The sequence below is a fragment of the Athalia rosae genome, chromosome 3 (assembly GCF_917208135.1).
Source record: "Athalia rosae chromosome 3, iyAthRosa1.1, whole genome shotgun sequence".
Classification (NCBI taxonomy): domain Eukaryota; kingdom Metazoa; phylum Arthropoda; class Insecta; order Hymenoptera; family Athaliidae; genus Athalia; species Athalia rosae.
The window spans coordinates 25096527-25116134 of NC_064028.1; the positions used below are offsets into that span (position 1 = coordinate 25096527).

General features: G+C 39.0%; 1 protein-coding gene across 5 annotated transcripts in view; it reads left to right on the plus strand.

Moving 5' to 3' along the window:
• The window catches only part of LOC105686895 (5-hydroxytryptamine receptor 1), a 59811-nt gene that overhangs the window by 30196 nt on the left and 10007 nt on the right, over positions 1–19608 (plus strand). For all 5 annotated transcript variants that reach the window (XM_048653258.1, XM_048653254.1, XM_048653256.1 and 2 more), the window contains one exon: positions 147–353. In XM_048653258.1, the coding sequence (XP_048509215.1) occupies positions 147–353 (207 nt within the window). The remainder of the gene's footprint in view (positions 1–146; positions 354–19608) is intronic.

Sequence of the window (19608 nt, forward strand, 5' to 3'; positions counted from 1 at the left end):
GGGAAATCCAGCGTGTTCGAGAGTAGTACGAGTGCATTTGCATGCGATATCGAATCAATTCGAATTCAATATTTTTCATTTTGAATCTCGGGATTCTAGTCACTGCGGAACCAGCAAAACGTGATCTTGTTTCTTCGTCACTACAGGTTTACTACAAGATATTCTGCGCTGCGAGGAAAATCGTCCTGGAGGAAAGACGCGCTCAAAATCATTTGGAAGCTCATTGTTATCTGGATATTGAACCGGCACCTCATCCAGCGGCTATAGTTAACCGACAACTTATCGCCGATACACATCCCTCACAGGGGAGTCCTCCCTGCAAGCAACACCGGAGTTCTAGCGGGTCGACTACGGTGAGATAATCATTCATTATTGAATTAATTTAAGATTCTTAATTTGATACCGTCGCTTTATCGTAATAAGTATAGTGTACGCGGTGATTCGGTGAACCGATATTCTCGTCGAATTTGATATTGTTCGTTACTTTAGATTGCAAATTCCAAGTTCTCGTAAAAAAAAAACTTTTGGACGGGAAAAATTTTATGGAAAATATTGCGTTCGAATTTACATTTGAAAGTAATCCAGTTTCACGTGATTCTCGTCTACCCGCAGCTGTAAAATGTTTTTCACCTTCGAAAAAGGAGTAATGAAAAACGAGACAGCGTGAAATTCGTGCACGTTTAATTTTCGTATGCTACGATGATAATAATTATAGATTTTGCACTTGCGCGCGTTACGTAGAAAAATATATATACGTATTCACGTATTAGAAAAACAGAGAATTATTTCTCATTTTGGATAATGTCCAAAAACTTGGCAGCTCAGAGTGTTGAACTTGTATATACGTATATCAGTAGATACCACATCGTCAGTCAGTCAACTGAATCACGCTATAGATTACGCATCGTTACGAAACATATCTCCGTCTACTAATCTTTGGAAAAGATATTACCCATTTACCAGAGGATATTCAACGTATTTTTTTTTATTATAAACGCGATGAGGAAAGAGAAAAAAAAGACATACTGTATTTTTATAACTGTCCATCGTCGGATCAGGCGAAGACAGATCTTTGCTCACCACAAGTTCATCTTCTAGCACCAACAATAAACTGAATGTCTAAATTTATCGCCGAAATAAATCTGCAAACGCGTCGGTATTATTAACTCGCTTCAGTATGGAGTAGAGTGTAAGTCATACTTTCTATACATATAACATGTTTGTGAAATGTGATTTTCACTTCAATTTCTCAATCTGTAGCCTTTATTTCATCGCTGCTATTTTTCATTTTATCAATGCATAGAAGTTTGGCAATGAAGAGAGAAAGGAGGGGAAAACTCAACGAACGAATAAATAGACGTTGAACTTGAAACGTCAGCGAAATTATAAAGGCACAAATCACACATTGGACATTTAATGGTACAATAAATTGTAAGATGGATTTATGTCTGATTAACAACAGAAACATTTCAGTGTTTAGATCGATTATAATCGGTTGAAAATTTGATAGTTTATCAAAGTCGTGGTTTACCAAATGGTAGCTGCTACGTTGAGTGGTCGTATTAATTTATGACTAGTTTTTCATATTTTTCTTTCTTATTATTATTTTCTTTTTTTGTAAACCACAGCTGCCGAGTTTACTGGCTATATTGATCTAGTAAAGTTCTATTTCAGCCAATGTTCCAACATTAAATTTTGGAAACTGGAAAAAAAAGGATAGAAACTGCGAATAGAGCAAAGTCATAGGTACCATATCAATCACGATTTTATTAATTTTAAAATCCAATTAGACTCGATCTATGAAAATCGAATATCCATTCTTTGTTTTTCTTCAAGCAGCGAAATTACAGAGAAATAATTCACGATCACCGGATCCGAAGAATAAACTACAATTCACAAAAAATCCAAAAATCATTTTCACGCTCAATCGTGGCGAGTGGTCGTTGATACTGATTATTCTTGATGGAAATTCATCGTTGATTATCTTTTTTCTCTTCATGGCCATACACATTAGGTGATCGAATACCGTATACGTAACGCAACTCGGGACGTATATAATCTGCAGAAGATGTGAGTTTAAAAAAGATTCTCCTCCGAGGATCGGAAATTTTGAAGTCGGTGACCCTGCGCGCTTCAAAGCCATCCATCTATTTCGATATACGAGTAACCGAGCCGCGACGAACGTGGCGTTCTCGGTGCCAAAAACCTTAGTGTATGAAATATATGGTATAGATAGAGAACATATTTGTGTATTATAAAACTATTGCCTTCCTGCCCCATTTGAAGTAATCGTTTCCGAATAATACACCAATCCATCTATTAAATTGATCGAGTCATCGTCAATTTATCGATCCAAAAAGTGAAAAATCATGGATATCTCGATGAGAAAAATTCTTAACTCAATTTGACCAACGGATTCGTGTTTTTGAGGTCAAAATACATTGAAAAAGTGTCTTGCAATCAATTTTAAAAATACTTCATTTTTGGCCCAAAAATTGAAAAAATCCAAAGGGGTACCCCTTGGATTTTTCGCGATTTTGGGTCAAAAATAAATATTTTTTTTTATATGCTATTCTTATGTATTTTCATCTCAGAATTGCGAATCTGGAAGTCAAATTGATTTATCTGTAAAATTGATCAAGTTATCGCAAATTTTTCACTTTTTGGAGCAGAAAAAGAGAGATATCTCAACAGGAAAAATTCCTAGCTCAATTTGCTCGACGGATTCGTGTTCCTGGGGTCAAAATACATGAAAAAAGTGCCATACGATCAATTTGAAAAAATAAAAATTTTTTGCTCAAAAATTGAAAAAATCCTAAGGGGTACCCCTTGGAGTTTTTGCGATTTTAGTGCCAAAAATCAACATTTTTTCTTTCAGGGTTTTCTATGCTATTCTCATGTATTTTGGTCTCAAGAATCCGAATTCACAAGTTAAATTGATCTATCTATAAAATTGATCAAGTTATCGCCAATTTTTCGCTTTTTGATGCAGAAAAATCGAGATATCTTCAAGGGAGATATTCGTAGTTTAATCTCCGATAGCAACAATGTCGATTAACGAAAAAGACTCTCAACGTGCAATGCTCGTATAACGAGAATCCTAGAGTCAGAGGATATGAAATTTTCATAATCTTAATGCAACGTCGCCAAATGAAAAATAAATGAAACGAGAAAGTTATGATGTTAAAAAGTAATGGATAAAAACTATCTACTGTATAAATTGATGGATAGCTTCATATGCTAGCGAGTTAAAAATGGCGGATTGTCAATCTCGATGCAATGAATTAGATTGAACCGCTGCAACGTTACGGAGTAGTGTAATTGATCGTTATACGCCAACAGCGTAGGTCTCGTTTTAATACCTGGCTGGAACCAAAACCCGGTTATTCAGTCTTGAAATTTACGTTTTGTAAAATATGAGAACGGTTTTTCTTTCCCTTCGCGCGTTAGCTACGTTGGTATAACTTGCACGACGTTATACCTACATCGATTTGAAAGGCTCAACTTATCAGTGTCAACGAGAGTTGAGGTTCTATAACCGCAAGCGTGGAGGTGACGATGTTTAAAGTTATGCGTATAAAGATTCTGAAAAATAATATTTTTCAACAAAATTCCTAATGACGATGAAAAATGACTCCATGCGATAGGCCTTTCATTTTATTTTGCAAAAACGAGATTGAATTTTATCGTTAGCTGTGAAGGAAGTAGAAGAGAGAGAGAAATGAAAAAGATTGAACGAAGAAGTGAAATCTCGAGAGTAGAAGAGAACTTATCCTCCGGGCATCACCTCGGGTATCACCTCGCATCGACGTTTGACATGAAAAACCACGACGACGATGACGATGACTGTGAAAATTCCATAAAAATGTATTCGATTTTTGTCTTCCGAATGTGGAAGAAACGAGGAGGATGAAAGAAAGAAAAAAATCGCCAAAAAGATGACGAGGGTGAATGTATAAGGAGCACAAGGGATCAAATTAATTAAAAGTCACCGCTTGATACGCCCACCTTGTTGTATAAGTTATTTGAATGCAAGACGATGTAGAAAGCTCTCTTGAAACCTTTAAAGCCGACTTTACATTCGAGTAAAAAGCAAGCGGCGAACTTTGAATACCTTCAGAAGCGGTTCGAAAACTATAATTGAGAGAGCGAGAAGAAAAAAAGATATTTCTTTTTCACCCTTGTTACATCGGTGAACAATTCTTTCCGTCGGAGGGGAAATGAAGATTCAAAGGAAAAATACAGGAAAAGGCCAGAGAAAAAGAATGACAGCGTGCCGTACGAACACAAATGTCGGTATGTGCAGGTGAATTATGACTGAAACTTATACCGTTTTATCGCAACAATATTTTAACGAAATGTATTCAAGAAATATAACAGAAGAAACGTGAAACGGAAATATTATAATGGGCTTATCTTATGACTCTTAGATTACACGATTTGCATAATATATTGAAATAATTATTCAAAGTAGACGAGGAAACTTCGATTGTTACACCAACGGGATATAACGAGGTGTGTTACCGCGATACTCGAAGCAACCCCGGTGGAAGTGCTTTTGAGATACGCGATCTCCTTACTTTTGTCCGCAGTTACAAATATTTCTCATCATTGAAGACAAAAACAAAGGGCTTCTCTAACAATAAGATGTTCGCTTGTTTCATATTCTTGTAGATAATTTGAAAGCACTATGACAATGAGTCGAATGCGCTCGCCAAGCGGTCGGGTGCCCATCACCAGCGAACGCAACGCGCACGACGCAACGAACAGTCGTGACGATTCTTTTTCGAAACCCGGAAGTATTTGGGACTCGTACCGTACATTACTTGGATGGGCGCTCGAGACTTTGCCCGATTTGTATTGTTGAAAGTTTCCTTTTTGTCGATTCGTTCAATCTGGTTTCCAATCGATCGCGTTCAACCTTTCGAGTTCAAGGAACTGATCGGTTTGACCGACGAAACCCGCAACCCCGTCTGAAAAAATTTCGTAAGAATCTATACTCGTCCGGCGAAGTTCCGCCACGAGAACGAAATATTTCGATAAGTTTGATCGTGGTGGAAAACTGGAATTCCGATGACTTTGCTTGGATATGCCTGGTTGAAGTTAGCCTGCAAGTACAAATAACCGAAACGTGAATATTCGGTAGGCAATTTTCACGCGACATTCCGCATTCTATTCTGAACTTGACGGGTGCTTACAAGTTGGGAAGATGCCACCCCGTGCTCCGTCACCCGCGGTAATAATCAATTGCACCGATGTGAGTGAAATTCCAAAGATCGCGACGTGAATTGTCACGAAGATAACCGAACGCGAGCAACAACTGCAGGTCCTCTGTGCGACTAGCCGCGCGAGGTCGCACTAACAATAAAAGGTGAACACGACGACGTCTGTGACAAAGGAAAGTGTGAATATAATCCAAATGCGGGATGCGCCTTACGGGGAAACGCAATCAATAGATTGCAGGCACGATCTGCTTGCGCACTTGAGAAATGTCGACCGACGATTCGAGTCGAAGAGAGAGTATCTCACAACGTACACTATGCTCTCTTCGTCATCGCACGTGAAAACTTTTCATTCATGAGTAGGGTAAAAGAATCAGAGAGTGAGGATCTAAAAATAGTTACAACTTTATAGACTTTGAAACTTCCCACGTAAAAATTTTCCCCTCTAAAACTCACCTGAGCGAAAAACTGATTCGGGTCGATTATTATTTCGTGGGATTAATGCCACCGAATTCAGCTGGGCTATTTTCGCAACTGCATAACGTCAAACTGCATTTGGAATGTGAATTTGCAAAATTTCCAGTGTTTCCGGTAGAATTTAATGAATGCGATGCATAATCATTAGCTCCTTAATCCAGGGGGAGTAGAAATGTTGCAGTAGGCGAACTTTCGTTTGATGTTTGGGTGCAATCTGAATATATGCCAAAGGCCAAAAAGATGGTAAGTCAAGTACGAGGAAGGCCGTACGTTATGAGTATTGTACCGAGACGTTCAATTATGCAGTAGTCGTGTATATACACTATGTACATATATACATACGTCGTACGTATACGTAGTTACATTATACATACTTTTATATGACTCTTCGTCACGCAGTTGCTGGAAGTGATTTATTCAGACCACCGTCTAAAATTGACTAATGTTGCGATTCCGTTGCGATTCTCCCAATTCTTTCGACTCTACAACCGATGAAAAAAATATTGTATTATGTTTTGTAAATACTATCATCAATGTAACCAAAGGTCACGCGTAGATGTCGTCGCGGAGGACATCGTAACACAATTAAATGAAAAAGATGAGGGAAAAAATGAAAAATAGTCGCTGACAAGGTCATTTCAATGTCCTCAGATGCGAAGCTGACTTATTACCAAACTATCGAAATTCGATCGTGGAATTGGTGGAGAAAATAATATTCGAGTAGAAAAAAAAAAAAAAACTATTGCAACGGAAAAAATAAAATCGAAAACCTTCGAGCTGTAGTACTACCTATAACTGAGAAATACTTTTCATTCGTCATTTGAGAACTGACTTATCGTTGGAAATAAGATTAATCGTCCGATGTGCGTTGGCGAACATGTCACCGAGCGAAAGCAGATGTTTATTTTTTCAATATCTTTGACTTTTTCACAATTGTCGCTGCTTATTTATTTGTTTATTTATTTTTTTCGGGATGTGTCGAGGTCAAGATTTTATTTTTAATCCAACGCTTTGTTGCGTTCTTTTTTCCTCCCTGTGTACAGGTATACACCGATGGCCGTGCACCCTGCACGTAATGAGCCGTGTAATTATACGAAGTTACCGGGTGAACTTGGGAAAAACAGAGAAAAAAAACTTTCAACATTTGTCGAGATTTCAATCGTACCTACTCACGTGCAGCGTAGCTTGCATTAAGAAAATTGCTTTTCGAACGTTAGGTCGCATGGAAGAAAAAATCTGTTTCTGTACAAAAGTTTCGAAAATCGAGTCGTCAATTCGAGCAAATTGTATATGACGTAGAAAACTAGTAAATTCGCATTTTGAAACCGACAACTATACACAGACGTGCAAGCTTTCCGACACGGACGGATTTAAAACTTCCAGTTGAAATTCGGAGGGTTGAAGAATATCGTGTTTTGAAATTGTCGAGTATGTTGTGTTTTTTCTTCTTATTTTTATTTCCATAGACGAACTACCATTTCGTTCGGCAGCTAATAAATCTAAAAGATCCGAGTATAATTTTTTCCAAAATTTACGACCACGCGGCGGTTGAGCACCGAAGGAAATCCTAGGTGTGAAACAAGCGGGCCCGTCGGGTTACACTCTTATTCTACTTCTAGTTATCGCCCAGTTAGGCCAAAATAGACATCGAAATAGCGGCCGACCTGGAAACTGCCACTAGACACGTTTATATCATACATATATTTGTATCTACCTATATACGTTACGTATGTATACATGTGTATCACGTGCACTTTATTTCTCGAGTGCACACGTTTGAAAGTACAACTCTTATCCGAGTCTAGCTTGTAGATAGTGGAATTTAAGCTTTTTCCGGTTTTTTTTTTCCAGCATACATATATTTTTCTCTTCTCTTCTCTTTTTTTCTCCTACCATGCATTTTCCCGGGTGGTTAGAGTCCCGCATTAAAGCTACCTCACACACTCGACGTCACTTACCGCGCCACAACTTTACTGAGGTTTTATATAGAAAGAACTTGGAGGAAGATTAGGTAGGTCACAAAAAAATTCCACGTGTGGTATATTCGTGTACAAGGGTGTCGTAGTTATACCTCGCGAAGCCGGGGGACGGACGATGGATTCATTTGTTGTATTTGTTAATTTTTTTTTTTTTTAAGATAAATTCTCATCGCCGATTACCGATGAAATAAACGAAAGAAAAAGACATTTCGTCCGATGTTAATTCCGCACAGCCATTAATACTCGCTATTTGGTTTTATTCGTTCATTTGCTTTATAGATTTTTCATTCAACGAACGAATCTGCATTTAAATAGACTTTTTTTTACACTTGAGCTTGCACGCACGATGAAGAAAAAAAAAGGAAAACGAAAAAAGAGAAGAAAATTAGGAACATTCCGTACATCCTTGCATCGCGTGTTTATGTCACATCGTAAAGCTGCTTATGCCATTTGTTTTATATCGCAAAGCGAAATACCCGCTGTAAACTTTTTTATTCTTTCATTTCTTATTTTCTCTCTCTTGTTCTTAATCCGAAACGGTGAGGTTCTTTTCCGGTTTCGGATAGTCCGCATTTTTTGATTTTTTTTCCTCCATTTTTCCCTCCTTTACATCGCTATTAATATCTGATGCTCGTGAGAAATGAAATATTCTGAGTTATGATCGGAAAACGGACCGAGCGCCTGGCTTTGAGCCAAGTCTTCACTCTGATGCAAACCTTCGCTATCCATTAGGAATATTATGGTGCAGGTTAACTCGTTTGAATTATGGCCCCGTTATATACCCCACCCAAATTGTAGAATAAAGACAAATTGAAGATGGTGTATCATTGCCGAATGGTAGCGGAGGCGGAGAGAAAAAAAAAGTAGTAAGGTCATACCGGAAGCTATCGGCGATCTCGGATCACGAAAAGCTTTGCGTAAGACGTCTCTGATTCCCTCGAGTGACGATGAACTCGAAACGACCGAAAGCCGCCAATTTCCCTCCCTTACGAAATAATAAAAAAAAAGGAATGTAAAAATGTATAAAACTACCCCCGTCGAATCGAACGAGTTTTCATTTATTCCGTTCTTTCCCGTACGGTGGAAGAGTAAAATTAGAAGGAGAATCGGCGGGTGGTACAAGAGTTATAAATTTTCAAGATCTCGTACACTCGCGCAATTTTAAACTTTCCTTTCAGTTATTCATTATCACGATTTGAAGGGAAGGAAGTCGATGAATTAATTAGGTGGATTGTTAGAGGAATTATTCGAGAACGTTCAGTCGAAGTTGCTTTGAGTTTATATATTCAAGGGGTTCGTATATAATTATCGATCGAAATTATTTTCGGTAAGCTTTTTCAACACGGTTACGGAATCCGCTGTTTCCTGCTATTGTCGACTTATGCCGGCATCGATGAACTTTCCAACTACACGGAGTCGTGTTTCGGACTGATGTATTTTTCAAACACCACTGTATCGATATAATAATCTATGCAGTGGAATATTCTCACCCGAAAGCCCGAGATGGACACATAAAAGTGAAAAAAGGAATTCAGAATAACGGCTGTCGCTTCCGAAAATGCACGATTCTTCTTTCAAGTATGACGTACAACTTTCTATGATGTGTAGCGTTGAAAACGAAACATAATTCAAGAGCACGAAGTTCGGTCTTCTTGTTCTTTTATTTTTTACATCCAAACGAGCAAATGATTCGAAGAGTTTTAGGACAAATCGTTTTCAATTTAAGAAAACGAGACATTTCATTTCGCACTCATTCGCATTCGTTCGGATAACTGTTGTTCAATGAAATAACGTTCAAAGTAATAAGTTCGATTTGTGTGACGTCGAAAATTTATTATCTCGACGTAATTTCACGTACAAATGCAGCCAACAGTTATTTGGGCTCGCCTTTGTTCCGTGACTTTGTTTCTGAAGGATTTTTTTGGTTGTCGTTTATGGATCCAACTTGGAAACACATTTTTTTTCGTGGGATGTTTGACATTGATTTGAACTCTATTTTACTCCCAGCGTTTGGTAAAATCTCTCCAGCTATTGCAACTAAACGGCGGAAAAAAAAAACAACAAAAAACAAAATGATTAACGATAAATGAGAAATTATACGGGGAGAAAAAGGCGCGGAGTGCTCGCATGCAACGGACTGTGAATTTTACTTATACACAATTTCCCTGCTGACGTCTTCTTCACTCGATATAACATTACACGCATATAACACGGAGTTGGAAGTCTACCGAAGCGTGCAAATTATCCGTTCATCATCGGAACCCGCTGCTCGTGTCCCATTTATGCCAATCTGTGTACGGCCATTGTTCGTGTGTACCGCACGTATAGAATACGGATCATTTTCATGAATGAAATATACCGTGGGAAATATATACGCGATTGAATGGTGATCGAATCGGGCATAGGTTGCCGGTGCATACGGGGACTTTTGTCTCTCGCGATTGCGAGGAATGGCACGAATCCGCGGGAAAGACTAACGAAGGGATTTATGCCAGGTACCGAAAACAATTGGAGAAATTATTACAAGTTACGTACATTTCGAACGAAAGATATTCGGATGAGAAAATTTAACAACGACACAGTCACGTACGTTTTTTGATCGTCTGATAATTTTTGGCGTCGATACGACAGAAATAGAATGTGCTCGCGCCTTTTATGATGGGATATTTTTTCAGACTGACCTCGTGGCTTTCGATGTACGCAGATCCTCAGATATGAGGTCAACCGCTATGATAATCCAGTACCAATCTGTACAGGTACCTATCTAATCCTCGCGATATCTCTCGAGTGATTGATATTTGCTCTGCGTGATGTTGGGCTAACGTTGTGGCTTATGGGAGAGCTTGTCAAGTGCGGCGCTGCAGTTTTCTGCTCCCAAGAAAATCGGATTGGAAAATAGAATTCCTACCTATCTTTGTATTTGTTTGGAATTCAGCTATACGTACGAAAGTTGAAGTGTAAATCGAAAAACTATCGGCCATTTTCAATTCTCGTGATTTTTGTTTTCCCTCTACCTAATGCTCTGAGTTCAGCGACACGGAAAAACTTTTTTTTATTTCCAGTTGAAACTATATTCGTTTTACTTTCTCACTGGAAAAGAACAAAAACAAAATGGCAGCTTTTTCCCGGTTTCCTTTTCTTTCTAAAAATATTCTCTTTTGTTTTGAAATTCTTTGATTTTTTCTTTTTGAAGCATACAGTATAGTACATTCACCCTTGGAGTGAAAGGGATTTATTAACGGGTGTTTCTTTTATGGAGGGAGGTTTTTCAAAATGGCGGTTTGAAATTAGGGAAGCTCTGGCAGCTGCAGGATTTCGGAGGATTAGCGTAACCTACATTTGTACTTTGAACGTCTAGAATTTAGCTTTTCGAGAGGGTATATTCGCTCTATACCTATAAATGGTATACATCGTCACAGATTTTCTCTATGGTGAAATATGGACGGAAATATATGCGATATACGTACAGATCCTGCAGGATATGATACATAGTTCACGACTTGAATATGGGTTACGAGCTTACATGATCCATATTACGAAGTTTCGGAAATGGATACCTTCGGCGATAATCTTGTGGGTATAACCTTGACCTAATTAATGTTGCACGATTATAAATTGATATACATATATAGAGCGGATTAGGGATTTTTGTTTTAAACTGCCAATCATCTCTCAATCAAATAACGGGGCCATTATTCGTAAATTCAGGTGAAAGAATACTGCAATAGAATTTCGTAAAGTCGAAGTTTTGAGCTTCAGTTTCGTTTTTGAAAAACCTTGATACGATAACTGGGTAGCCCGCTAATTTTTGTGCGTAGTGTATTTACGAGGACGAATCTGAATTCGTATTTCAGAATTCGAAATGGAGGCTGGAAAATCGCGATAGTCGGTTGGATTTCGACGATGAGCGCGAATTGAAAATAATTAATTCGGTAAGCCTGAGCAAATTCTAAGATCAGCGTGTCCGCATTGAAATTTTATTGCAGGCACATCGAATTCCCCACGATCGAAATGGCAACAATTCAGCAGACGAGCCTGACTTTGAATTTTGACGATTCCTTCGTTCGTCGTTACCAAAACTATTCGAGAACTCGATCATTGCTCCGGAACCTTCTTCGCCAAATTCGTACCTCGACTTGTAGCGAACTTATCTAAAATTGATGCTCGGAAGTGGATATAGAGAACATGGTGGATACAGGGTACGATACGCACTAATGCCGAACCACGCGTATCGTGTACGTACAATGCCTGCGGCGTACACTCGTCTTTGAAATCCTCGTTCACCCTAATTGGATGTAACTCGATCAAGAATTGTGACGCGGAGGATCGAGGGAAGATATTCTTTGTGCCGCACCACAACCCCTCGTAAGAGCATACCTTTCCAATTTTCCTTAACAGAGGAAACTCTTCGTATTTTTTTTCTTTTCCAAACGATTAACTTTTCACTCTCCCCTAATTCCATCAAAGATTGATTCAAACTCGAATTCCTTCCGCTCTTTTTTCGATTTATAACGCGTATATCAGTCGTTTCAGGATCGGTGCACTTTTTTACTCTCTTCTTCCATTTTTTGCGAGACAGTTTCATTGTTTTTTTTTCTTTGTTTTTTAATTTTCTCTCGCACATTTGTCACACCTTATTCCGATGTGATTTCCGAGGTTCTTCTCTTACGCAATTTCATTCACCTTTACTCGGCTCATTTATTCATTTCATTTGATCAAATCTCTTAAGCGTTGCAATTCAATTCATCAGTTTTTCGTCTACGTAGCGCGCGTGACGTATGAAGCAACATTAACCCTGTATATTATAATAGTATAAATAAGGAACGAACGGATAGGCCGAAGGGAAAGAGAGAAGATGGTGGCGGAAGAGTCATAAAAATTTTAATGTCTGTAATTACGGTGTTGTTTTATCGCACTTTGGGAAACTTTATTGCCAACGCGTTTCAACAACCATATACATACATATATACCCGTAAGCTGTAACGTCCATCTTATATACTTTTTTACATTTATTTTTACATCGCAGGTAGAATATGTATACGTATACATATTAGATTTAATATTTCCCTCTGAAGAGATTTCCTTTTTTCATTTTTTCACCAATTTTTTCTCTCTTTTTTTTTTATAACGATCGGCGCAATTAAAAGCAAACAAGCTTCTTTTTCTTCCAGTTTCTTACGGTTACCCAGATTCTTCTTACACCGCGAACAAAATCCTCGGGGGATCGAAATTCACATATTTGTACGGCATGTATAATAGGTACTGCAGTTCCCCGGCTGACAAAGAACTTGAAGATTACACATTGTATTATTGTACTCTCAGTTTTTCAGCTTTTAGGGATTACGATGATGGCGTTATTGTATGGGTGGCGAGCTATCATTGTGTAACAACGCGATATTCCTTCCGCGCTTTGAAAATCAAATAAGAGAAACCGCGATGAATTTTCATATTTAAATCGAGCCAGGGGCAAAAATCGAGGCGTCAAAAGATTTGGTGAGAATCAATGACTCGGTTCGGAACGGAAGAAAAAATGTAGAGAAAATTCGAAAGAATCGGAATTTATTCGATTTATATAAATTACCTACCCAACAGATTTTAATCTCACTTGACTGAATCTCGAACTTCGATCCGTTTATTTGTTCTATTATTAATTTTCCACCTCGAAAACAATTTTCCGACATTTGTGTCTCAATATCTTAATGGCGTTTTTGGAAAACTCAAAAGCGTCTTTTTCGAAAATCTGATACATTTTACGAATGTCATGCGATCGTTGAAAGACAGTTTCATTCTCGTCTTACATTCATATAGCGCCCGAATCTTCGCTTATATTATATTCTGGTGACAAGTGCAGGCGCTGCAGATGATGGAATCGTGGAAAAAATATACCGCCGCTCCAACAAAAAGAGAGGAGAACGTGATATGAAAATTGCTAAATTTAAGACATAGTGTTTCTTATTTTAGACTGTCGACACGCACCCTACCAAAGCTTAACTAATGACTATCATTCTTCAAGCTCAAGATTTCGAGACAGACGTCATCCCACCTAGACGAAACAGATATACGACCTTGATATTTTTGACTAACAATTGGAATAATCCGCGGTACGTTGAGCCATTAAAATTAAATGATACGTCCGGTGGAGGATTTAAAAATTTCCTCCACAGAAGTAATATCTGCGTCACGAATGATTTCTGAATTTTTATTCGAGCACAAAAATTAACGTACGAATCAAAAAGAACGATTCAGGTGAATAGGAAATGAGAATGAAATAATTATCGAAAATTTCTGTCGGTCAGTAGAAAAAGAAGTCGGTCATCAGCAGCCTTCGCTGAGAACTGAAAACTTAGGTCCGTATGTATTTTTTCTACGTCTGTATTTCGGAGTATTGTAAATGTAGTCGACGGGATGTTGTTGCTATTTCAAGCACTCGATCGTCGTATATTTCGAAAAACTACGTAGATACACGTGTATACGCTGTAGGTGATATACATTCGACTAACCGTATATCAGATACTCGTCAGTAAAAAGCACTCTGTCACCGCTAAATACGTCGTTAAAAAATAATTTTATCATGCTTTCTGTATCTATACGTATGAGACATCGCAGTGTTTCTTCTTCATTCCTTCTTCTTCCAACGCAACTCATATCCTACATGAATATATATGTTTCACTAGACGAAGGCACGGTGTCATTTTTCTTATTTCATCTTATACTCGAAACTGAGGCCCATAGAAGAACCGAACAGAATGGAGGATAGAGAATTTAGATTCCCAATTTTCATTTTTTATATTTTTTCGTTCGAATTATATTACCTACGCTGTCGAAGACTCGCGATATCAGTGGAATTTTTACTGTTCTCATAGAAGAGGAATCAAATTCGAAATGACAATATCCTAAAATTTCAAACGGAATTCGTAATATATCGAAGCATAGGTTGGGTAGGTATCCTTTGATTTCCCATGGGGAAATAAAGGAAAAATAAAAGTAACGACAAAGAGAAAAAAATATCCCATTTATAACCGAAATCTGTGCAGAACACAAATACCTAATAATTCACCATTTGGCCTGATATTCGGATCATCGCGTAACAACGATTTATGTATTAATTTACTTATTGTTTCACCTCCCACTTTTGTTGAGGCCTATCTATCAAAGGTTACGTAGTGACGTCATGTATGTACAGGGACAATAAAATAAATAAATGACAAAAGGCAGGGCAAACATACGGGAGTGGATTTTTTTCAATCTTTTCTTGTCCCGTGCACGTACAAATTAAATCACCGAGAGGAACTGACGCTGCGGTTCGTTAGGCTATTGGAAAAGGATCGCTATTTGTCCATTTACTAATTGAAGAGAACTACCTTTGGCTGCGACCCGCGTGCAGCGAGTTAGTTAGAAAAATTGTCAACTAATCTTTCATCTGTTGAATTACGTTAAATTTTAATTTCATTGAATTCTTTGCGATTTGCAACGCTTCTCGGTTGATTTTTTTGGTGGAAAACAACAGGTCCCCACATGAATCGTTACAAGTGAGTAGTGATGAAAAGCGGTTTATCTGGTTGTATAATTTCCGGTTGCTCGTCGCAATGATACTTTTATTCGAGTACTTTGAACAGTAGCTTTGTCTGCCTAGTTTGCACCTCTCTTACTTCACGAAGCCACGCCTACCTCAGACTTTGCAAGATAAAATAAATGAAAAGAAAAAGACACCGAATCAATATCTAAGGTTTTACATCACAGCAAACCACCTAATCAAAGTACAAAGAACAGAAAGAAAGAAAATCGACGAATGACGCCACAACAAATATGCGGCTGACGATATTTCATTCCTTTTTTGCTCAAGAATTGCTTTATGGTTTCTAATCATATCTCACAGACCCAATTATATTAATCGGTTCAACCGTACGAATTGGATGAAAAAACCAAACAAAAAAAATTCATTCCATCTAAGGAGAGAAAAAAATCTGTTTATTCAATTAATGGATCTTGCGTGGATCAGAATATTCATTGAATTAAATATCATTAATCAATTTTCAATTAAAAATTATAATTTTCCAATTTACTCTGCGATCGTAATCGGTAGAGCCGGCATTAGGTGATTTTCGACAATCGCAATTATTTCAAAAAAGAAAGAGAAAATTTCAAGTACTTCTGACTCGAATATACCGTACATATCAACAAGATTTTACGTATATATCTGGACGGATAAATCCGGAGGGATGAACCTTTTTTCTTTGTGAATAAAAAAGGAGGAGTTCGAGTTTCGTGCAGGTTTTCGTCCGTCAAAGGGTCTTTGTCGGATCAGATGAAGGGTGACGTCCTCGAACCCTTCAGGATCAGACGACCGCGTAACCAGTTTCTTTTCGTTGTTCTGTAGCGCAAAAAGTTAATCCCCCCTTACACTTCGTGGAAGAAGATTCAACCCGGAGTAAGATCAGCTGTTTTCCGAGTAGTGTGAGGGGTGCCCGAAAACCCAAAAAATTACCATACAAGTTCGGTAGGTTTCGATAAAAATTTATCACTTCGGGGTGCACGGAATTGAATTATTTTTCCAGGACACGCTCATCCAAGGGAGCGAACCGTTTCATAGGATTACGTCCTCCTAGTTCTCATTGCTGGAGATAATTTCTTCGGAAATGAATACAGAAAAATAAATACCTAGAGCATCGAGGAGACGCCGGGTAAATGTGAATGAAGGATACGGCGCGGTACGCGCGTGTCGAAGAGAGAAGCGGAAAATCTAGCGGATTTTCCACCCTTCGGAAAAAGCTATACAGTTTCTGGCAGGAAAACGAGACAGCTAAGCTCAATGGGGGGGGTTCGGTAAACAGAAACACGAAGCGAGCGCGTATGCTTAACAAAAGATGGTTATATTCCGGGGCTGTTTAATGGTCGGGCCGTATATTTGTACTATCGACAAAGCTATCAAATTCGATCGATAATGTCGTACGGACGGTATACGTGTACCGCATACTATCATTCTGTGGGCAGTGTGTATAAAACCAAATGTGGATATCAGATATTCCCTCTGTGCCTAATGGATGACGACGTGAAATGAGAATCATTTCGTAATCGTCGTGTGAATTTGTGTAAATATCACATCTAGGTGAAAACAAGGACTCGAAATATCTAAGAAATCTGATTGTGAGAGAAAATGGGGATCCGTGAAATGAAATTTCTCACGCTCTTACCAGGCCTTGGAATTCCTCTGAATTCATCGTTCTATCGTTCCGTTAAAAGTTGGTGCCTGAATCATATGTATTCGGCATTAAAGTCGATGGCGTTTTTGAAAAATTCAAGGTGACGCTCGCTCACTCTCAATTATTTCATTTATTATTTTATTAAATTATTTCACATGTATCCCAACCGCACCGAATCAAGAGTCAAGTATAACTATACAACATAAAATAATGTTTGTTTCAATAACAGAATCAAGCGCGGAGTTGGTGTCGAGGCGTTTACACGTGACCGCTGATTCTTTTCAACGTTTCACATTTCTAACGAGCACTTTTCTACAGATGTTTCAAATGTCTGACTGTCATAAACCGTTTCTTTATGTGCGCACATACTCTCCCGTGTACGATAGGCAGACGTTCGCGCGTGATGGATTCTCCCGAACGTTATGTCGGAGACTCACTCCCGATAGAAAACCTCGCGGTGTAAGATTCGGATCGTTTCAGAACTGGGGGTGTAGATAAGATGATTCTCGTGTAAAAACTAGGCTATCTCTCATCCCTGTGGAGGAAATCCAGTCGAATAAAATTCGGTCATCCGGAACTTTACGCAGCCATGAAATTGGCTCGCTGGTTCTTCTTTTTCCTTGTTTTATCCATCCATCTTTATCTCAACTCTTCCTCCGGGAAATTCTCACGAATCCCGAACCGCGAGCCTTGTTGGCAGGGATTGTCATACATCGATTTCATTCGTTCGACCACTGTACAGAGACTGGGAAAAAATAATAAAATCATATCGTGTCGAAAACTTAAAGTGCTGTCTGTGAGCAGCGATGACTTTGAAGAGTTGGCATTCGAGGAGGATATTTCACCGAGTTATTTTATCAACCTTCGGGAATGGTATGCGCTTATAACCCTTTATCGGCTAAAGGTGTTAATAATTGCCGAGCCGTTAATAACACTTGGTATATATTCGGGTGAATTTAATTGGATGAAATTACATCGATGGTTGATCCGTTTAATCCTTTGAATTTGTACCTCCATAGCTACACGCACAGCTGTGCACGTAGCTATATGCGCGCAGAGAATTTGCGCCCTACATTTGGAAGGTCGGGCGGTATAAGCAATTTTGTTTTATTAACGACGACATGGACGTTCACGTTGAGAGACCGTCGAAGCGATCCTCTGTAGCAACCCCTTTTGAAAAATAGAAGGAGCTTAATCCATCCAAAGTTTCGGTGCATAGCTACCGCGGATCTATACTTTGCCGCGGATCTTACCTACTACGTTGGGAAATCGAAACCCAATACGCGACCCTGCTCGCGAGCTGCTGCCGCTAATGCCACCGCTGCTTGGGTTGCCGTTACTTTTCTTTCCACGGGACATCAGAGTCCACCGAAAGTTCCGGTGGTTTCAACACCTCAACGGAATGGATGTGAAAAATGTAATTAAATTCTAACGTGTACTCACACATGCGGTATAACAGATTCAGAAGGAGTTTTCAAGCTGTGATTGATTCGATCCATCCGAAAGTCATGGCGAAGCAATGATATCGCGGCGAATAACCGCAACGGGAGAAAAAACAGTTTTCAACATCCAAAATGATACGAAAGATCGATCGTCGTACATATTGCTAAAAAGTCATACGATGTCCATCGACTAGTGTCAAGTGAGTTGAATCGCGACGCTAGATTCGGTGGAGACTATCGGGCGAAATCGAAAATGCTATATTTTCGAATAACGCAGAGTGGGAGATTCATCGCTCTTGAGGTCGGATGTCCACCCACAACGCACGTTGGATTCCGTTTTTTGGACAGCATTTTCGCCGTACGGTTTATGTTTCATCCACCTCAAAGGTGCATTTGCGAGATTGATGTTGGTCAAACTTAGTTAAACCCAGTTGCATAAATTTTGTCGGTAACACAATACCCTTCGCTTCAACAAGCGGGAATGCTCCGTTCCGATGCATCTGGTGTTAGTCAAAAGACTGAGCTTCTATACAACGTGTAGCTGCATACCAGATACAATTCTGACGGGGTGAAACTATGGTTGTTACGTACGTACAATGGGCTGTAAGCTGCCTACCTGTATACCACATCGTCGTGCGTTGCATTTAAACCGATGTCCCGTTTGTGCAATTTGAAGTTTCGGAGGTACTCGAGATGTACATTCGCCCGGTCAGAGGGAAACTGATTCTCCCCCAAAAATTTTCACAACCACGCGATATTCGTTTAAATTATTTTTTGTCGGCGTCAGCACAAACTTGGATACGTTTCCCAAGAAACCAGCATGGGCAGGAAGAGGAAACACGGGGAAAAAATAGATATAGCTTTTTTAATTTTGGGCAGCACGGAGTGCTTGGAATGATAAAGTCTGGAAATTACTACACCCTTGCAGATGTGGGTTACCGTATAGGTATGTAGGGGGGATCCTTCGAGCATCGTAACTTGAGAAACTGTTCGTCTCCCGTGTATTGATCTGAAATTTGAAACGTGCATTGATGGGGGGTATCCATGTCCTTGCCTGGAGGACTACAAGGACCCCGCAGGACACGTATACCTACCGGCAGTTGATTTTCTTGTTTTCCGTAAATATCGTTTAACGATTCGACGGTTCGATAATTTCGAATTACGCAATGCTTCGATTGTAGGCGAATGCCACTCCGCCGGGAGAATATTAGCTGAGTGTGTTCAAGGTAGAATTAGGAGTTTAAATTTCACTTCCGTGTATAGCGATCAACCTTTCTCGAGTTACACA